Here is a 21767-nt window from a genome sequence, read left to right on the forward strand (position 1 = left end):
GCATTTTTGTGACAGTGATAACTTTATTGAAGTAAGTTGTAGTAGTAACAACCTCATTGTAGGAAAGGGAAATTTAAAAGTTTTATGAATAGAAATATAAAAGTCATCTTCAATTACCAAAACCTTTGATGGCATATAAAACATTCTAAAGTGCTACCTTTACTGTAATCATGGAAAAAAAACAACAAAAATGAAGCTCAATCCAACAACGACGTCAAAATGAAAATTTTGAATTTGCTTGGCAATGCGCTTTAATATGTTGCACAATTCTTAAGCCAAATATCAATTGCATATTGGCCATAAAGATTCGCCTAGGTTAGTTTCATTTTGGAAAGTTCATAGAATGTAAGAAAAAGCATCTTCAATTGTTCACAAATTTTTAACTCATTCAAGAAAAGACAACTCATGTTTTAATTAATATAACATTTTGATATACCTTTTATATATATATATATATATATATATATATATATATAATCTAATTTAATAAGAGTGAACACTTTCAAACATAAATAAATAATTAAATATTTTGTTACATATCTTTTTAAAGTCAGTAATTTAAATAATAAATTTATCTTAAACATTAATATATATTTAATGTTATTTGATAACATAATATTTACTATTTGAATATTAACTTGTGTTTTAATTTCAAAAGTCATATTAGGAATACAATAAAAAATATCTAAGAGGTACATCTATAATTTTATACAATCTCAACACTCATTTAAATTTTTGTCAACATCACAATAAAAAAACTGACAAATATTTTAAAACAAACAAACCAAGTGCCTAAGGTCATACCTAAACAAATAAAATAGTTTAAATATAGTACTTAGAAATTATCACAAGGTCGTCTTCTAGTGACCAATGGATTCAATCAAAGGTTTCAATATAGACACAACACACAAGGGGGTTGGCAGATTCAATCAAAATTACTCAAACAGATTTAATTAACAAATAGATTAGAAGAACTGATTCCCAAATTCAAATGTAACTTATCCCAAGTTCTAAACAGATTACGCTGTCAGGGTTTTGTAACATCAAAATATATATATATATATATATACATTATTTAAAAAAATATTATTATTGTTATTATAAATAACAATATATCTATAATAATAATTTGTAAGCATATAAATCAGACAATTATAAATATAGAGGACTAATTAACTAATAATAAATTTACACTACTCCATTTATTAGCTTTAGTAACATATCCTTAGTTACGTTTATTTTAAATGTTACCATCGGTAACTTTAGTAACATTTCCTTAGTAACATTTAAATAGATGTTACAATACGTAAATTTTATCTGCATACCATTTTTAATAAAAAAAAAGTCAGTACAAATAAAATTTAACAAAATAATATAAGAAAAAATCCTCAAAGAGTCCATCCTCTATTCTACTCGCCTTTCAGCTTCTCCAACACTATACTGTCTCCAGCGAACCACAATCAAACCAAAACAAACTGCAGAAGAGCGATTGGGAGTGCTTGCGGTCGGTGATAGCGAAGGACATCTCGTGGAACACATCGTTTTTGGTGATTTGTGCGTCAGTGTTATGGCAGGGCACTGCGGAGAAGTCGAGCATGCCGTTGTGGACGTGGAGTTTAGGGTTTTGGAGTGGAAGAATTCTAGCCGCGATAGGGATTCACCCTTTAGCTTTACACTCTAACAAGGTCTGCAATCTCGTTAGTGTTATTGTGAATTTTGTGTTTGTAATCAATTGGTTTGGTTTCTAAAGTCGAGTTTCTATAGTCTTCCTTTCACTTTGAGGACAAGTTCATGTTCATAGGTTGAATCCACAACAACCACCTAACCGTTGCTAGCAACATTGAGATCGTTGTGACAAGTGGTGCAAGGTTCGTAGGCACCGCACATGGTGGATCGGTTGATTGCACGAGGGGGCAGTGTGATCATGGTGGACAATTTCTTCATTGGAAGGAAGCGGGACTTGATGCACCGCTTTAGAAACTCTAGATCCGAACATTTTCCCAACTAACTTATGAAATTGTCAAGCAGGTTAACAATCTAAGTTACATAACCGTGTTTATTTGTTTAACAAAGAATGAAAATGGCAATGGAACCATTGCCATTGTTGTAGACACCTTAGTTTTGCAATTGAAATTGTGATCTCAGAGAGCTGAATAAAACTTTTGTTTCAAGTCCTCTAATATTATCGAAAGTGTATAGTTTATTGTAAGAAAATTGTACTGTGTGTAAATATAGCAATAATTGTTTTCTGTACATGAATAGTTCATATACTAATAAGCAATGATCTTTTCAACGGATGATGATTCAATTCATATACGGATAAGCAAAATAATTTTTCTATACAGGAATAGTTGATTTTTTTTCTTTCATGAAAACATCTGAGTATGCTTGACTACTGATTGCAATTTGCAGAAGAATTTGATCTGCATATCAATGTTAATTAACATTTAGCGCCACTTAACCAAAAGTATGAAGCAAATTATTCATTTGATCGTGGTAGAGTATAGCTCTTGATAGATTTTAGGCATACATGTTAAACTGCACATATACTGCTTCACTTTGTTTAGTCATTCACAATCCTAAGAGCAAAAGAGCCTTTAAAGCTAGTGTTTAATATTTTTCTTGTGCACAGAACAATTGGTTGAATCTATTTTGAGCAAGGTTGTAGAGGAGTTTGAACAACAAACAGCAACCCAAAGTGAAAAGGTATGACAATTTTACCTACTCATAATTTCCTTAGTTATTGGATAATCAGCCTGTCTTGTTATGAGTTTAGTACATTCCTAGTTGTATTGGTTCTTACTTATGTTGACTTTGTTGACAAACTGTTCTTGATTTTCTTCACTATCTTGTAACTTCCCAAGCAAAAGTAACTTTGATTGATCCTGTTTCTCAAAGCAATGGGTTTGATATGGCAAGTAAAAGGTAACATGGCTAGTGTTTAACACATTCCAAGATCTTCATGAAACTGGAAGATGCTATAATTCTAATAACCACACATTTTTGGATTAGGGGAAGAAGAAGATTCATGTGGTAACGAAAAAAGATGGCATTCATAAAAGTCAAGTTAATGCTATGGAATAAAAAGAAGAGGATCACACTCATAAAAATCTAGTTGCCGATGAGGAATTCCAAAGACAACTTTTGAAGCAGAAAATGCTCTTTGATCAGCAGCAAAGAGAAATTCAAGTAAATAATCAATGATAATACTTGTCACGTTTAATCTTTGCAATTTATTAATACAATAGTTAATATCTCATTTATTGTGTTATTTTTGCAATTGTCTGAGATGCTTGTTTTTTGCCTCCTATATTAATTTTAGGAGCATAATCATTGAATATTTTAGGCATTAGTTACACTTTATTTATAGAAGAAACTATACTGCTACTTATCTTCCTAATGGATAAATTAATTTTCATTATATCAGTTATATTTTTTTATTTGAGTTGCCTTAGCCATTGCGTGATTATGTGGAAGGGACATGCTGATTCCAAAATTTGTCCTTAAAGTTCAAGTTTAGAGTAAATTGCTTCTCTTAATACTTTAATCAAAAACTATAAAACCTGACAAAGAATAGAATTTGGGATCATCTTATATGTCCATGATAAGCACATACAATACTAGATTAAACAAGTAAGAGGCTTAAGGTTGGGCCTTGATGTTGTTTTATCTCAATAGGAATGTCCTTCGTCTTACCTCTTTGAGTTCTCATACAAGTAGTTACCTCATCGTGCATGAGTTTGTATTGATTTCCCCTTAGAAGATTCTATTATTTTCTCTCCAAGACCTTCCCATATAATTACAAATATATCTTTCTTTGGATTTATAGTTTTTACTTTTTATATTTCTCTATATTTAACACTTCGTTTTATACACTGTTATCTTGTTGTTAACTAAAAGAATGAACAAAATGATTCCTTGTTTTTCTGTTTATGATCTAATTGTAGTGGGTTAAGATTTGTAGCAATAAGTCACTTCTTCCTATTCTCTATTCCCAGAATATTTAGACTTATTTGACTCTAGTTTGGCCTCTGAAGATAGTTAAGAGACTAAGGTGTTTGCACATACATCGAAATAGCTAATCTAAGGATTTATCAATCTTTGTCTTCCCTTTTAATGTTTGATTCTACAATTCCTCGTCATAATTATGTGTATATCAAAATCAACAGCATCTAGTTTGACAAATAAATAATGTAAGGCTCTGTTATCAGTAACTCTCGTGTTATTTTTTATAGCCAATCATTGTTGGAGATGGGAACAAAATACCTGAATTTTGTCCAATTAAACCAATTAATTGGGAGTAAAACGGGAGGAATATTGGTTGATCCATTCACATCATCAGTACAAGGCAAGGAAGATCCATGTAGTCACATGGTTGTTCGAGGCAAAGCCATGGTTGGATGTGTTGAAGACCTTTATGACTTGGTACTTTTATTTATATAAAAGTTTCAAATTTCAGCCCACTAAATTAGCCCATAATTTTTAATTGTGGTCATGTAAATCCTAAATGCTTATGCTCTAGGTTAATTATGTTCTTCAAGATGTCCAATTTTATGATCAACAACGTTTCAAACAATTTGTCTCCCATAGTAAAACAAGAATGGAGGTAATTAGTGAAATGTTTCATGTAAAGGGAGCACACAAATGATAAAAGGTGACAAGCCTCTATACTGATTATATCTATATTGTGCTTTTGTCTATTGTCAGAATTGGTTAAGAGGAAGTGGTCACGAAATTGCAGCTGCAAAGGATGGATGCAAAACTAAATGCAACAGGTTGGATGTCAGAAAAGATGGGAGGTCTTGTGACCTACTGCAAGGGTGCATTTGAAAATATTTCTTTGTTATTATATTTATTATTGTCATATTAAATGTTACTAGTAATATTCATTTTATTTATTGGATTTAAATACTAATTGAAGTTTAGGAGAATACAACAAAATTATTATCTCATTGATTAATTGAAGTAATGAAGGATGATAGAATATGAAGAGTTGGTAGGAAACTGTCTTGCCAATTTGATTGCAGATCAAACTTATGGATGAGGGAAATATAAAACAAAAGATAAGGTTGAGATATGGTCTCATTCTATTATGCAATTCTAGATATTGTTTTAATTTTGAAAAATAAAAATTCTCATAGCTAGTATTTACCTTTATGATTGTTCAAATTTTACATGATACTCAATTCCAATAGTTTGAGTAAAACCCTTGACAACTAACCAAGCTTTATATATCCTTGAATGGATCCATCTGTCATTTTGTATTAAGAACTATTCTTATTTGTAGATAGATAAACTAGTAAAAATTTTAAAATGTTACAAAAAAGGCAATTGGTAACATTTTTTAATTGTTACAAAACAATACAATTGGTAACATTTATTTAAATGTTAGGAAATATATAGGTAACATTTTTTAAATGTTAGAAGATGTATATGTAACATTTTTTAAGTGTTACAAAAAATTTAAATTCGCAACATTTTTCTAGTGTTAGTAAAAATGTTAATTAGTAACATTTTTAAAAATGATACTAATAATATATAAAAATGTTGCTAAAACCTTTTAGCAACATGCACTATACATAACATGTGTATAAATGTTGCCTTTGCAAATAGTAACATTTTTTTAGGTTTTAGCAACATTTTTTAAATGTCATTAAAACTAAAATATGTAGTAGTGTTATACTGCACGTTTGGTTTTATAGGCATCAATTATTTTAATTATAAAAGTAATTTAAATGCTAACATCTTCAAAATTCTCATTGTTATAAAAGAATTTAGTAACGTAAACTAATAATATTGTATATATACTATAAATTTATTTTTAACATAATTATTAGTTTATGCAATTAATAAAAGAAAAAAAGTGATAAGGTTGCACATGGTAACTACAATCCTTATCTATTATAATGATCATTAATGTAAAAGAAAATAAATATCTAGAACCAAATGTTAAAAACAAACCTAAGGGAATAATGTTTACAAAATATAGTTAAATTTAAACTAAATGTAATGATTACTTTAATACATATAAATAGGGGTGAGAGATGAATGGAATGAAAGTGTGAAAAGTGGTAGAACGTGACAAAGGAAAAAAGAAACAAAGAGAGTTTAGTGAGGTGAATCAAGTTCATGCAGTATAAGAAATATGTGGTGTGAGTGCAACGAAGAAAAAAAAAAGAAAATATATCATCAAAAGTCTCAATACAACCTTGATATATCTTCCACAATAAATAAGGTAAGGGAAGAAGACATGTATCATTTTATCTTTTTACTTTGATTTTTTTTTTCTGTTAATAATTATTTTTATCTCTATATTTACTTTAAGTGAGGTGTCTCTAACCTCATTCTAATTTATATTTAGTTCATGTTCCTATTTATTTCATTATATTCATCTCTAGTTGTGCACTGGTCCTATTTATTCAATTTATATTTACTCTCATTCACTTATTTATATTTATCTCCAGTTTCGTACTGGTCATTTTTATTTATTTATATTTATTTTAATTATGCATTGATCCTATTTATTTATTTATTTATATAATTATATGGTTTAATATTGAAATAAAATTTATGATAAATAAAGATTTGATTATTGTAGTTGGAGGTACGACCTTGTTGAGTTACTTTGTTGGCCATGAGCTCATTTATCCTGACTAGTCAATACAAAATTAATCAATATCTTTATAAAGTATGATAAAATCCAGTTTTATGGATTTGGGAGAATTTTCATTTCATTTTATCTTATTATGATATGTTGTATATTTTTTTGTATGATATTTGTCTCACTTCCCTATTTTATGATTGTGTGTAAAAAACAAAATTTTATAACCTTATCATAGATGGCTGCTCCCAACATGCTTGATCCCTTCTTCGCCAACATTGTGGTTTTTTTCCCGAGGAATGCATGACAAATCAATGCTGTGAATAATTATGTGACATTTCAGGGAACATGAAACTCCACTATTACTTTCCTCTCTGCTCCAAACATGTCGATTTTCATCGAAGGACAAGTCATAGTTACCTTCAATTTACCCCCAACAGTCCAAGTGAACCCTATCCATAACTTTTTCCTTCCACTTGTTAGAAAGCCAGTATATGAGGGGGAAACTGTAAATAAATAACACTTCTTCCTCTTCTAGTGTAGGAAATATAAGAAGTACTAACTGGTGTGGATATAAGATGCATACAGTATTGTAAATATATATATATATATATATATATATATATATATATGTGTGTGTGTGTGTGTGTGTGTGTGTGTGTGTGAATATTTTAATTATAATTATATGTCATTGTATAATTTTGCCTCTAAATTTTATAAGTATATTATAGAAAATAATAATAATAAATAAATAAATAGATTTTTTTTATCGTCACAGGTTTACTCTAAATCCAGTCGAAATTAACCAACTAAGGAAAGATTAACCAAGTTTCATCATACCATTAAGCAAGGTATGGGTTCAATAATCTCAACAGCCAACAACAAAACTCATTAAGCACGAGTTCAGTGAACAAAGATGTGTACTGGATATTAAGCATGCCTAGAGTAGAATCATTCAAGCACCGAGATTAAATAAGAAAGAGCAAACTCAACAACAATGAACATTTGATGAACAGAACCTCAAATTTGCATTATCCTTAGGAAACCAAATTAGAAATTTAGCTATCCATTAACATTGGAAAAGAAAATGAAAATACATCATGCAAATGAAGTAAGGAAGAAGGAAACTAGACCAAAGGAGCTCCAAACGTCCGCTTGAAGAGAGAAAACTAAATGGGTGCTACCTTAGTTGCAAAAAGAAGCCAAAATGTGAAGAGAGAACTCTGTCTTACAAAAATGAGAGTTGGGGCATGGTCACATCAACCCCTCCACCTAAACCATAAATTACTATTCAAAGAAATTAAAAATTGCCATTGCTCAAAGAAATTACAATATTGCCACTAGGCTAAGATCAAAGCTAGCCCAACGTCAATAATGATGTGGAAACAAGGCTGATGTGGCTCAAATGATGTGGCACTTAGGTGGCACTCTTCTCTTCATAAAACAAACATCCAAGCCCATGGTTCACAACAAAAATTGATTTTAATTACGAATGAAAATTAGACCAAGTAAATCCAAATTAGTGAAAATTTGAATCACTAGCCCAATGAGACCCAAAAGATTTAACTTGGAAAATTGTCCATTGCCTTCACATACATCCGTAAAAAAATTATTACACAAAAATTAGAAGTCAATAACAATGACAAGATATTAGAATCAAACCAAATCCTTCTTCTTACTATTGATTTCATGGATCCATCATTTAATTTTTCAATTATATTATCATTTACGCAAACTTTTTTAACTCTAAAAGACTATTCAAAATGGAATTTTAATCATTTCTAGACTCAACTTTGAATAGAATACTCTTGTCCAACAAATATACAAACTCCTTTGGTAATTTACCATACAGTGTTCTAAAACCACAACATGATTTAAGTTAATCAAAGTGAAATATTTAATTTATAATTGAAAACAAAAAATGGATGAATTACTTAAAAACCTAACCTTGTCCTGAGATTCAAGGATCTTTGCACATAACTTTTTGAGGATTGTGGTTGTGTGTTTTTCAAAAAAGACAACAAATGTACAATTTATTTTATCAATGATACGAACTTTAATCCTATACTTGAAAAAAAAAATTGCATTATGTTAAATATCCTTTTAAAACTAAAATAAAATATTGTTAACAATTTAAAATACAAACCTAACTAGGCATCACTTTCATAACATGTTTATTACACTTCTCACAGAAGAGCATCTTTGAATCTGGGTACATTGCTTTGTTACAAACGCAAGTAGTGTACCAACAATCATCATAATCAATAATATGTTTAATGGTTCCAAAAACTACAAAAGTGGTTACCTTTAACAACACAACTCAATTTTGAGACTAAGGTATATTTCAATTTCATTTATAATCTATAATATTGCATAACATTATAATAGATTATACATCATTACCAATTTGGAGTTTTTAAGTCCTTGTATATTAGTCCTAGGTGTGATATTAAGGAAGTCTTCCTTATGGCTTTGTTTAGAACTCTCTTACAATTGGCTTAACCCTTGTGATAGTGAACCAGAACATTCAGACATCATATGCAATATAAAAAAAATCACTAAAACTACATAATATTTAACAATAATTTAGTATCCAAATCATACATAATATGAAATAACCTTTCTTTAAGATTTGTTGCTTTTAAATAGTTGTTGTTGTAGTCCTATTATGCTCGTGTTGGTACAATCAATAAAAAAAGTGTTGCTAAAAGTATAAATAATCAATGGACTTTAGTGAACCAATGTCCTTTCATACAAGTTAAGAATATGAGATTTGAATTATGAATATTATGTGCAGTGAAGGTATATATATATATATATATATATATATATATATATATATATATATATATATATATATATTATTTGAATTTTCTTCTCTTTTTATTCCCTGCAACATAGTTCCTCAATATAGAAAAATTGCCTCCTAAGGGGAAGATGCAAAAGCAATCAATAAAGAGAATGTGCATAATTGCTGAATTTGTTGAATATGCTAAATCAATCATTTTAGTTGTAAACTTGTAAGGAAACGATTATGTCAATCAATTATTAGAGTAGTATATATTGTAGCTACGTGGTGTATATATATACTTCCTTAGGCATAGCCAAACATTACTCTAATTTTGTTTGTATTGTATACAGCGATGTGGTATATATATATATATATATATATATATATATATATATATATATATATATATATGACAGTGGTACATTACAATTTTGAGTTCCTATAAATATGTAAAATTGGGTTTTATTATTACTATATGTGTACACATACAAAGATTTGAATTATAAGTATTATGTGTTGTTATATATATTTGGAATTTATTTTCTTCTCTTTTTATTTTTTTGTTTGCCTTTTATACATTAAATATAGGTATATAAAAAATAATTGTTCATCTAGCATTATATATGAATTATTCCATATGTAACTTATATATGGATAATTCCGTATGTAACTTTTTCAAAATTACATACGAAATAATCTGTATGTAATTTTCTATAGATTCAATTATCTATGGATAATTTCGTATGTAACGTTACATGCGGATTTTTGTTTCGTATGTAAGATTTTTGACGCCTATTTTACATATGGATTTCTTTTCGTATGTAATATGTAAATAATATTAAATTACATACGAATTTTATGCAATACATACGAATTTTGTCCGTAGAAAAAATTAATATTTTTGTAGTGTTTTCAAAATCAACATTGTGTTGTACCTCTGTATAATAAATACAATTATGAACATAAAGATTATCTAAATATAAAAAAATACATAAAAGAAATAAATAAATATAAACAAATCTTCCTTGAGAAAGATTAACCTTGACAAATTGTATATTTATGACATTTTGAATTTCACCATATGCAAGAAAAGCATCAAGTTCACTTTAGTGTAAAATAATCATTTTAGTTAAACACATTGAACCAATTTCAATTACAAATTTAAAAATTAATATTGTCCATCAGCTTATATGGAAATGACATTCATTTTTGTTTTTTTCCAAATTTTTCTAACCCTCTTTTTGTTCCAATACTTATGAGCACTCTTAAAATATTTATATATAACAACTTAAAATGTGAAAATGTTTATCAATTACTTATGAAATTAATTAACTATAGTTTATGAAATAACAATAAAACTTTAACTTAAACTTCCAACTCACCAACCAAGTAATGTGTTAAATCTAGTAATAGATAGTGCAAATAGAGATACATACTATAACCTTGTTTCAAGAATCAAGTTACTATCAAGTAAAGCAACTTTGGTACTATACTAAAAGTTAATCTTATAAGGGTGGTGTGTTATCCATAAGAATCACCATTCGATGCAACATTAAAAGATTGTAATCTATAGCAACTTTGGTACCATACTGGTTGTAATTCATTTTAGAATTTATAAATTAACGTTCGTCTAGGCATGGATTCAAACTCCCTGGATTAGTAAATGCAGAATACAGGTTTTCATTATAACTTATAAGTATTACAACTTAGAAAACAATGAAAACATAAATAAAATGTACCTCTTTGTCTTGTAGAACCAACTACATAGAAAATGATTTTTTTTTGTTAGTAAAATATGACACAAACAAACATCGTAAACCCTATAGATAGCATTCCAGTTCTCCTTCTTCGGAGTAACTTCGTTAATGTTGTGTACTTGCTTTTGCATTTGCATGGACAATACTAACATATTGAACTAACACCTCTTATTAAACAAATTTGACATTTGAAGAAAATCATAAAGTGGTAACAAAACATTGAACACACACACACACACACACACATATATAGGTTCAAATTGAATGTAGGTTCAAATTTGAACACATATAAGGAAAAAATAAAAAATTATTTCATACCCTAATTGTGAAAATCACAAACTGAGATTGACATTTCTTTGCATAGAAATATTATTTTCCTAAAAAAGTAACCTTAACACCTCTGCAAAAAAAAAAAAGAGATAGAGTTTGTCACCTTAGTGCATTATGACAACGTTTTAGAGAAACTAAATAAATTTCAAATAATAGAGCATCGTATTATCGAAATGAATTTTAGCATGATTTTGAGAGGTATTGGAATAAAAAATATAGCATAATAAATGAAATAAGAAAAACAAAAATAGAAATTAGGTTTGTAATAGTTCAAATTAAAGTAAGGAAAGAAGGACAACATTGCACAACACATTGTATCATGATTTGAGAAACCTTTAAAGGAAGTTTGAAGTCAAATCTCTGAAAAGAAGATTCACAAAAACATTATGAGCAACAAAGTTGGGATTTTAACCAATTAAATGCATCAAATAGACAAACCTAACATTTTGAATGTTGAAATTACAATATTTGTGCAAAATGTGACAAAAAACTTCAAACCATTTACATACATCAAATATTGGCAGATTTAGATCCAAAATTCTAGGTGTATGTAATATACAATGTCTAAAATGAATGATACAAATGCTCAAGTAGTACTATATATAAGAAAGAAAACAAAAATAAAAACCTAATAGGAAATATTTTGTTATAATAAAATGACATTTGAAATGTTACCGAGTTTGTTGTACTCCAAAAGCACATCAACACCTCTATCAAGTTAGCAGAACACTTTACCACGTAACATCCTTTGCACAAACCTCCAAATGCTTAAGAAGAAAGTAGTGAGAAAAAATTTACTTAAACAAAATGGACTACAACGAACATGCAAAGTGGAAAAGGAAGAATGTTGTGTTATTAATGAGACAAAGAAACAAAAGAATGCATGTTTGTCACATTAATACACTGAAATAGGCAAAATATAATGGAGTTGATTTCTAATATAGGGCTATGTGTGGGAGAAATTAATCAAATTTCAAATACAGGACTACGTGTCATTCAATTTTAATATTAATATTAATATAAACATATATTTACAAATAATATTTTAAAAATGAATTCAATTAAGAAGAAATAATTTAATATAAAAAAGTTAAATAATATATTACAAAATAATTCAAATAAAAATTAATAATTACAATTCAAACCAAAAGTAATAATTACAATTACAAACATCACTAATCTTCTAAACACGCAATTATAGTTGTATTAAATTATTTAAATTTTTGGAATGAATTTGATATTTGTTATGATAAGGTAGGTAAATTTCAAAATATTGGTACATGTCATTCGATTAAAGCTTTTGATATAAAATTTAAAATCCAAATTTAAATACATTATATAAATTGCAATTCTATAAAATTAAAAAAGTGAAAAAAAATCATGTAAGAATATAAAAATAGGATAATATTTTAATTTTGAAATAGTATTGTATTAATTAAAGTAGTTTAACACTTAGAATATCTTAAAAAGATATAACACAATTAAACATACCTATATAAAAACATAATACATTAAACATTAAACATATACTTGTCTGTCATTGTCTCCCAACATTCGAAATTATTCAAAAAGGTAAAAACATATAAACTTAAGAAAAGAGGCATCCATGTAATATGGCGATGTTTGAAAATATACAAAAGAATTTAGAAAGAAAGAAATTAGAAGGAATGTTTTGTGTACCCTGAGTAAAAGTTGAGGCGGGAAGACTAGATAATGTCATGCCTTATCAAATGGCATCCAAGCATCATTTAATTAAAGAGTATGGCATTTTTCATTTCCATGTAATATTTTTTTATTTTGTGTCAGAACTTTAAATTTGTTACCCCCAAAATTATACGTATTATAGATAATATTGGAAGATTACCAAACTTTTTTAATTTATTACGCATTGAGCAAAACTTATAATTAAGCATTTACCTATTCTAAAATTGAACGATTAACACTTCCGTTGTTAAATAAGTTACAATGAAGAAAAATAAGTTACTACAAAAGTAGTCCTCAATATTTTGAGATGAAAAAAATATTAAGGTCTTCTATTAGATTATTCAACACAATATAAGTTAATACAACATAAAATTAAGTTAATCCACAGGTACGTCTAGATGGATAACTTGCTCAACAAAAAACATTTGACCCAACATTTGGATTCAAGTACCTACATAATTAGTTACATAAATTGTCATTCCTTAAATCTCATTACTCTTATGTTTTGGTTTAATATTTTCTTGTCAGCCTTAAACACAATTGTCACACCTTTTTGTATTCCATGGTAGTTACAAAATTCTCTCTCTACTACCAAACTTGCTTGACTTTCTTGGAAAATTTCTTAATAACAGTTTGCAGTTTACTGTGCTAAATGATCCATAAAGAACAATATTTTTGAATATTACGAAGATGCTTTGCAAAATATGAAGGTAAATCCTTCAAATATATAAGATAATGATTGACTGAGTAATACAATTATGGTACTTAAAATCAATATCTTAAGTACAAAATCAAATGTATTTATTGAATTTTGAGTAAAAATATCATAAAATGACTTGCCTCACTTTGGTATTTGGTTAGGGTTACAGTGAAATTAATTACTGTTGTCTAAATGATCAATTTACATCTCTCGGTAAAAAAATTGCAAGCACATTCCTTTGGAAACAATAATTTGAAAGCAAGAATTCCCTACATATCAAAACAAAAAGGAGTAGTGTCCTTCAAAATTATAGAATGTTCTCAAGTCTACCGACCTTCTATCAACATTGTCTTTTTCATATTCATGTTGTAGGTAAGAACACAAAAATTACCTTTATGGTCAACCAAATACCACTAATAACAAGTTCCGTAGAAAAAACAATGGCAAAGACATAATTGACGTAACCAACATCATTCAAAATTTAAAAACTTAAACGTTACTGTTCTTAATAAACGGATTGGCATTGAAGATGTTTAACAAAATATTTAATAAATCCACCTAAATTAAACTAAAAAGAACATTATACAAAAATAACCAAAACCTTAAAAAAAGCATATACAAATTAGGATGCAAAACCATAGAAATACGAGTTTCAAAATACTTGAAAATTATATTTTTAAGGGAGAAATAGAACCTGGGGTAGAAAATAAAAAAACACAAATATATGCAAAGAGAATTACAAAACCATTGACAAGAAAAGTACAAATATACAACTTTTTTTGGCTAAAAGAAACAAAACATTTAAAAACTAAAGTATACAAAACAGTACATAAAAATCAAAGAAATTATATTTGTAGCATTCTGCATTTTGTTCTCCTTTTATAGAAGCAACAAGGAGAGGAGAAATACAGAAACACAACTTTTGTAAAACATGAAAGACTACAAATTATGTGTTATGTAGACAACACACTACAAGAAATGTCTGATTAACAACCAATTTTAGTGATCAAAAGTTGTTAGTCACTATAGTAACTAATTTACAAAATAAAAAATTATTGATTAATAAAATAGTCATTATTATGAATAAAAAATTATAATTAGTCTCTAGATTGATTTCTAAATTTAGCTACCGAGGTTTTAACTACCAAAAGAAATTAGTCACTAAACATTAATTATCAAGGTGTTTGCTACTAAAGGATTTGGTTTCTAAATTAGTCATTAATTAATTAGTAACCAATTTAACGACCAATTATAATTTTTTATTGATAATAGTGACTATTTTAGTAACTAATAATTTTTTTATTTTGTAATTTGGTATTTAAATTGGTCACTATAATGACTAACAACTTTTGATCACTAAAATTTATTGTTAATGAGACATTTTATTGTAGTAACAACTCCAAACATTTGAAGTTGCTATAAAGGAAAAAATAGACAAACCATTCAATATTGAAAAGACCTACCATGAGATCTATAAGAATGATTATGCATCATCACTTCATTGAAATTAAGATATAAATCCAAAGAAATAAAATAAATAAATAACTAAACAGAAAGAAAAACAATAAATAATAAGTTATATTTTATCTAATTAATTATATTATATTATATTAATGAAACAAATTAAAAAAATTTGTTAAACTATTCAATTATTTATATTAAATAAAGGCTTAAATATTGATTTGGTTATTCAATTTTTTCATTTCAGTCCTAATATTCATCAATTTTGTTCAACTTGGTCATTTTTGTTAACGTTGTTTAAATAATTAACGAAGGTGAACAATAATTGTCACATGTAATTTTGTGACTTTTTTGCTTTTTTTTATTTTTATTTTTTAATTTTATAAAAAGTGTTCATATGTCAAGTCAATATTGTGTCACGTGTCAAGTCAATATTGTGCCAAGTGTCAAGGTGAGTGTCACATGTCATGATTAGTTTTTTATTTTCAATTTGGTCTTAATATTCATTGTTTTTGTTCAATTCAATCCCATTTTTTTAAAATTGAGCAATTTTGTTCATTTTCAAATTGAGACCAAGTTTAATTTTTATACAAATGTTATACTAATATTTTTATTAAAATTCACAATTTAATTAAATATTTTTTGTTTAGGGTTATAGTTGGTTTAAATTAGAATGAAAAATTTTAAATGTGGAGAATAATATCATTGGTTTAAAATTTTGAAAGCTTAAAAACAACATAAATTATTAAAAATAACATAAAAATGGCATATAACATTATGTTTTTATGTTGTCTGTGTTAAAAGGTCAACTATGTTTTTAGTTAATTATCTTTCATACGAAATTATATTTTATTCATGTTCTAATTTGAATCATTTTTATTCTCAAACTTTTTTAATGAATGAATTTAGTTCTCGTGACCAAATGACATTAAATATTTGTTTATGTAACAAACAATGTTGTCAAGTGTGTTTCCATATCAGCATAAGAGATGAAAATGATTCAAAGGTTAGGACAAAGTCAAACATTTTGCATAAGAATTATATAACTCAAAACATAATATCTTTATTTTTAAATAACTATATTATTTATTTTATCCTTACTTTAAAATTAAGAGTTCGAAACACATTTGTTTCGTATACTAAAAAAATGTTTTGTATTCTATGTAGGTAAAGATATATACCGAAAAATAAATCAAGTAGTTTTTAAGAAATATTGTAATTAAATAAAATGTAAATAACAATAAAACATATAATACAAAGAAAACAAAAACAAATAAAAATATATATATTAAAAAACAATCAGAAAAGAGATAAGATGAAGAAGAGATAATGCTGGTCTCTTAAAGTCATAATATAATTAGATTTACCCTACAATCATGAATAAAGTATTACATTACAAATACTATTACACTATAAGAAATTTTTTTATTGATGACCAATTTTAGAGATAACAAATAATTATTGGTAATTAAAATAGTTTCAAAATTGATCTGTAAATTGGTCACTATAGTAAATTGTTATCTAAATTGGTCATTAACATTATCTACCAAAAAAATTAATCTCCAAATCTATCCCATTAGTGACTAATTTATATACAAATTTAGAGACCAATTTTTTTGATGGCTAAAACTTTTGTAACTAATGTTAGTGATCTGTTAGTGACCTATTTAAATATCAATTCAGTATAGTAACAAATTTAAAAACTATTTTAGTTACCAGTAATTTTTAATTTATAAATTGGTACATAAATTAGTCACTATAATGTTTAATTATAATGCATATATTTATTCTATATGTGTCTTTTTTTTACTTTATGATTATAAAAAATAAAAAATGATTATTATAATTATTAATAAAATAAAATATTATTAAATTTATAAAAATATATTCTTAAAAAATAATCATAAAAGTTAAATATAAATTTTAAAAGATAAAATAATTTTTATTAGTCAGATAAAATCGATAATGAAATACAAAAGCAATTCCATATTTTTATTTAGTTATGTAAATATGAAAATTTTAGGATGTAGTTTGGTAGGCAGTGGGTTCCAATGCGTTTGAATGTTGCGACGAAGAGGAGGAGCGTGGTGGCACCGTTGTTCAAGATAAGAAGCCTCGTCAACCTTCTATATTACTTTTGTCTTTCTATTCAATTTTCAAAGTAAAATTTTGGGATTTTTCGTTTTGAACCCTCGTAAGACGAAATTAACATTAGCTAAAATAGTTGAAGTGTTTATGTAACACGTAAGACATGATGTTTAAATGTAAAATTTATAGTTAATATTCTCTTATGACGTGGTGTGTAGTTGAACGCTAAGAGGAAGTGATAAAGATAAAAGGCGAAAAAGAGTTTAAGAAAACGACGAGACTAGACCTCCTGGCGTGAGGAGTGTTGGAGAGGTTTACGCAACTCAATGAATCAATGTTGTCGTTTTCTACTGTAACAACGGATGGATCCCATTTTCAAAATCAAAACGAAAACTCACTCTACCAAACAATAAGAACGGGTTAAAATCACGCCGATAAATTGGACCATCAATTACACAATCTCATCTCGAATATATGCACTATTTACTTCTTAAATTCCCCACTTTATAGTAATGACAAAATCATAACCTCCACTCTGCTGTTTCTTTTCTCGCGGCTTTCACTACATACTGACATGGTTAATTCTCCATTTCCACACATACCTACCTCTACGCGTTTATATTCGTTATTTAACGAACTCAGCCCTATAAGTCATATAATAAACAGGATATTTTGAAAGCACATTTGAATTTGAATTTCAAATTGAAAGGGGTTATTTATTTTTGTTGGTCAATTATGATACTATCCGAGACTCATGCACTGCTGGTGCTCTGCGAGACTGTGACACCCAATTGTGCCCTAATTGGCGCAATATAATTTAAAAAAAAAGAAAAATTAGGGTGAGGATATTTTTGTTTTTCACCGACGCAGAAAAAATGCGGTGGCCGCAACTCGTAAGTTTACGGCACACGTAAATGAGTTGTGTAGTTGTGTTGTGGTATGTGTGGAGTGGGGCAAAGCCAGCGGGGAGGCAGAAACGTACAGAACAAGAATGTGGGCTCTGTGGGCCTCCCTTACGAACCCAACACCACGCAATAAAAGAAACCCACTTTTCTTCCCACCACCATGTTTTCTCATTTACCTTAGAAAAAGCCCACAAATATTGACCCTAGCTGTCAAATTTTAATTTGCCTCTCTGGGTGCAAAAGGTCAAACTTACACAAGTGGGAAGTTTTGTAACGAAGCATCAACCAATGCCACGCCGCCACGTATGGGCCTCTTCCTCCATGGAATCTATCTGATCATATCCATTTCACTTCTTTTTAAATTTTAAACTTTTTTTCTTTATTATTATTATTCACCTGTCAAAATGCTCGCCCTTTTTAAACTTGTAAGTAACAACAATGGTATAGTTGCCCTTGAAATTTGAAATACCACAAACAATTTCAATCCCCTACATCAAAACAAACACCAGTCGTCACAACCCAACCCCAGTTATTACAGTACCTTTATTTTCCTTTTTTCCGTAACTAGGTTTCACCAAGGTTGTTTTTTTTCCACTCTTTGCCCCCCACCCTCAACTGTTTCCCAGCTGTAACTTCGGTGAAACCGATGCTGGAAGTCTATACTTCCCCGGAAACCCCTCTTGAGAACCCGGAGGGAGGCGCCGCCGCGGTCTCCGAGGGGATGAAAGCGGAGGACGGCGAAGGCGGTGACCGGAATTCCGCCGCGAGTCGGTGGCCTAAAGAGGAGACAATGGCCTTGCTCAAGATAAGGTCTGACATGGACGTTGCTTTCAGAGATACAAACCCCAAAGCCCCTCTCTGGGACCAAGTCTCAAAGTAAGTCTCTCTTTTCGTTTCCCCTCGAATCCCCATTATTCTCAAGCTTATTCCTTAATTAGTAATGCTAGTGTTACACATAAATGTACGACAAAGTATACATTCTAGCTGGACATAGTTAGGTTGAACCATTTCTTTTTGTCTAATGTAGTGATTGAATTGATTTGAATTTCTTTTGTATATTCAGGAAATTAGCGGAGGCGGGTTATAACAGGAGTGCGAAGAAGTGCAAGGAGAAATTCGAGAACATTTACAAGTACCATAGGAGAACCAAGGAAGGTCGTTGTGGCAAATCCAACGGTAGCAAGACTTATAGATTTTTCGAGCAATTGGAAGCTTTAGAAGGACACCACTCACTTCTGACTCCCTCTGTAAGCGCTCCAGAAACAACAACGACGACGACGACGACCCACGTGCCCGACAACAACACCAACGTTGATGTTATTTTAGATGCGGTTCCGTGTTCCGTGAGTGCATACGTGGGGGAGCATTCTAGTTCGACGACTTCGTGCTCGGGGAAGGGGTTTAGGAAGAGGAAGCTGACGCAGTTTCTGGAGGGGTTGATGAGGGAAGTGATAGAGAGGCAAGAGACGCTGCAGAGGAATTTCATGGAGGTGTTGGAGAGGTGCGAGAAGGATCGAATGGCGAGGGAGGAAGCGTGGAAGAAGGAGGAGCTGGCGCTGATCAAGAAAGAGCGGGAGCTTCTGGCTCAGGAGCGGTCCATCGCCGCGGCTAAAGATGAAGTGGTCCTTGCTTTTCTAAGAAAGTTCACCCAAGCTGAAGGCATGGTGCAGTTGCTGGAGAAAATCCAGGGTGAAAACAACAGCCACAGGGACATCCAGCAAAGTGGGAATATCAATGTTACTGCTAATGGAGGTGGTGATAGTGATGTGAGTGATATGGATAAGCGAGAGTGTGGGAATAATATGAGTGTTAGGAATTTGGTGCATATGAGTAGTTCGCGGTGGCCGAAGGATGAAGTGGAGGCTTTGATAAGGTTGAGGAGTCAACTTGATGTGCAGTCCCAAGGGAACAACAATAGTAGCAGTAATGGTGTGTCGAAGGGGCCACTTTGGGAGGACATATCTTCGGCCATGAAGGGTCTCGGGTACGATCGCAGTGCGAAGAGGTGCAAAGAGAAATGGGAGAACATAAACAAGTATTTCAAGAGGATGAAGGAGAAGAACAAGAGGAAGCCTCAGGATTCGAAAACCTGTCCCTATTATCACCACCTGGAGGTTTTGTACAGCAAGAAGCCTAAGAGGGTTGATGTGAATGATTTTGGGAAGGAGTTGAAGCCGGAGGAGCTGTTAATGCATATCATGGAGAGTCAAAGTCAAGAAGAGAGACAACCTGAGCAACAACAGGGACAGAGTGAGTCATCGTCTGAAGAGGGGGAGAAAGATCAAAATGGGTTTCAGAATGTGATGGTTGAAAATACTCCTTCCATAGCAATCATGATGAGTTAAAAGATTAGTAATGTCCAGAGATTCTTTATTGCTAAAAATTGAACTTCTTCTCTGACAACCAACATGGGTTCCTTTGACTTTCCAATCATTTATGGAATCTGGGTGGAAGTCATGAAGGAGGAGGAGTAGGTTTAGTTTAGGTTGTGTTGTTGGTGGCCTCCGGTGGTAATAGTAAATAGGAATGAATCTGAAGGGTGTTGTTTTTGTATGTATTACACTGTCTCTTTTGTAATTTTCATCATATTTTTTGGGGGAAGGAACACGCGAACAGAGAAAAAGAAAAAGAAAAGAGAGGGATTTGACTGTGTAAAAAATAAAGTGACTGGGCGTGTTATTTAATAGTGAGTAATTTTTTCCCTAGAAGTTTGCAAACCCATGTGTGGTCAGGTGGGAGAGGGTTGGATTTGTTTGGTAGTGACAATAAAGAATGGCACACTGTACTTTCCCATCACACCCTAGTTAGAGCTGAACTGCAACCATAATGAAAGTGCATTTTTGTTTTAGTTATGGTGTTTTTTACAATTCTTTCTTCATTTTCTTTACCATTTCACTGTTCTCTTCACATATTTTATCCCTTTTAATTCGAAGCTTTTCTTGGGTGAATGATGTGGTTAGGAATTTATGGCGAAGACTACATTCTACTATTCACTGAATTTCCTTGGCGTCATCATCTTGTTAACTCCAACTATTACACCCAGTGGAGTAAATTTTGAGATATCACAAATATTTGTACTTTTTAGAATTATTGTTCTACACCAATTCTAGCTCTAGTAAAGGCCAACATCTACTCTCACTTACATTAGGGATCACAATAATTCTAGTTTAAATGTTATTTTAGTTTATTATCTTGTGTTTAAATTAAGGACAACTACCGCGGTTATATATATATATATATATATATGATAGGATTAGTATCATATATTTTAATTTTAATAATAAGTAATTTGATGCATCCATAAAATATAATTTATTTATTTTATTGTTTATTTCACCTCATAAACAATTTTTTTTTTATAATTCTTCTTGAAAGTTGAGTTAAAAGATACTAGAATATGAATAGGAGAATTGACATCTGAAAAAAAAAA

General features: G+C 29.6%; 1 protein-coding gene and 1 long non-coding RNA gene across 4 annotated transcripts; both read left to right on the plus strand.

Annotated features, from left to right (window-relative positions):
* The first annotated feature begins 1394 nt into the window (after nucleotides 1-1394).
* Nucleotides 1395-5079, plus strand: LOC114162256. Of its 3 annotated transcripts, none has more exons than XR_003599172.1 (7): nucleotides 1395-1685; nucleotides 1765-2028; nucleotides 2633-2925; nucleotides 3013-3189; nucleotides 4236-4425; nucleotides 4523-4606; nucleotides 4708-5079. It is a non-coding gene; the product is annotated as an uncharacterized LOC114162256 (long non-coding RNA). The 3 variants fall into 3 exon arrangements; XR_003599171.1 differs by having other exon boundaries at nucleotides 1802-2028; nucleotides 4708-5078; XR_003599173.1 differs by lacking the exon at nucleotides 4523-4606 and having other exon boundaries at nucleotides 1802-2028; nucleotides 4708-5077.
* A 13629-nt stretch (nucleotides 5080-18708) lies between these two features.
* Nucleotides 18709-21185, plus strand: LOC114163834 (trihelix transcription factor GTL1-like). The gene is made up of 2 exons (XM_028048187.1): nucleotides 18709-19213; nucleotides 19401-21185. Exons 1-2 carry the CDS (start codon nucleotides 18984-18986, stop codon nucleotides 20680-20682), a joined length of 1512 nt encoding a protein of 503 aa, XP_027903988.1. The 5' UTR covers nucleotides 18709-18983; the 3' UTR covers nucleotides 20683-21185.
* Nucleotides 21186-21767: the final 582 nt, after the last annotated feature.

The sequence above is a fragment of the Vigna unguiculata genome, chromosome 9 (genome assembly GCF_004118075.2).
Source record: "Vigna unguiculata cultivar IT97K-499-35 chromosome 9, ASM411807v1, whole genome shotgun sequence".
NCBI classification, from domain to species: domain Eukaryota; kingdom Viridiplantae; phylum Streptophyta; class Magnoliopsida; order Fabales; family Fabaceae; genus Vigna; species Vigna unguiculata.

What these genes read in the sequence shown, in the direction of transcription:
- LOC114163834 (XM_028048187.1), top strand. Translation starts at nt 18,984, where the DNA reads ATGCTGGAAGTCTATACTTCCCCGGAAACCCCTCTTGAGAACCCGGAG. An exon ending in CTCTGGGACCAAGTCTCAAA is followed by an intron (nt 19,214 to 19,400) that starts GTAAGTCTCTCT and finishes TTGTATATTCAG; the next exon opens with GAAATTAGCGGAGGCGGGTT.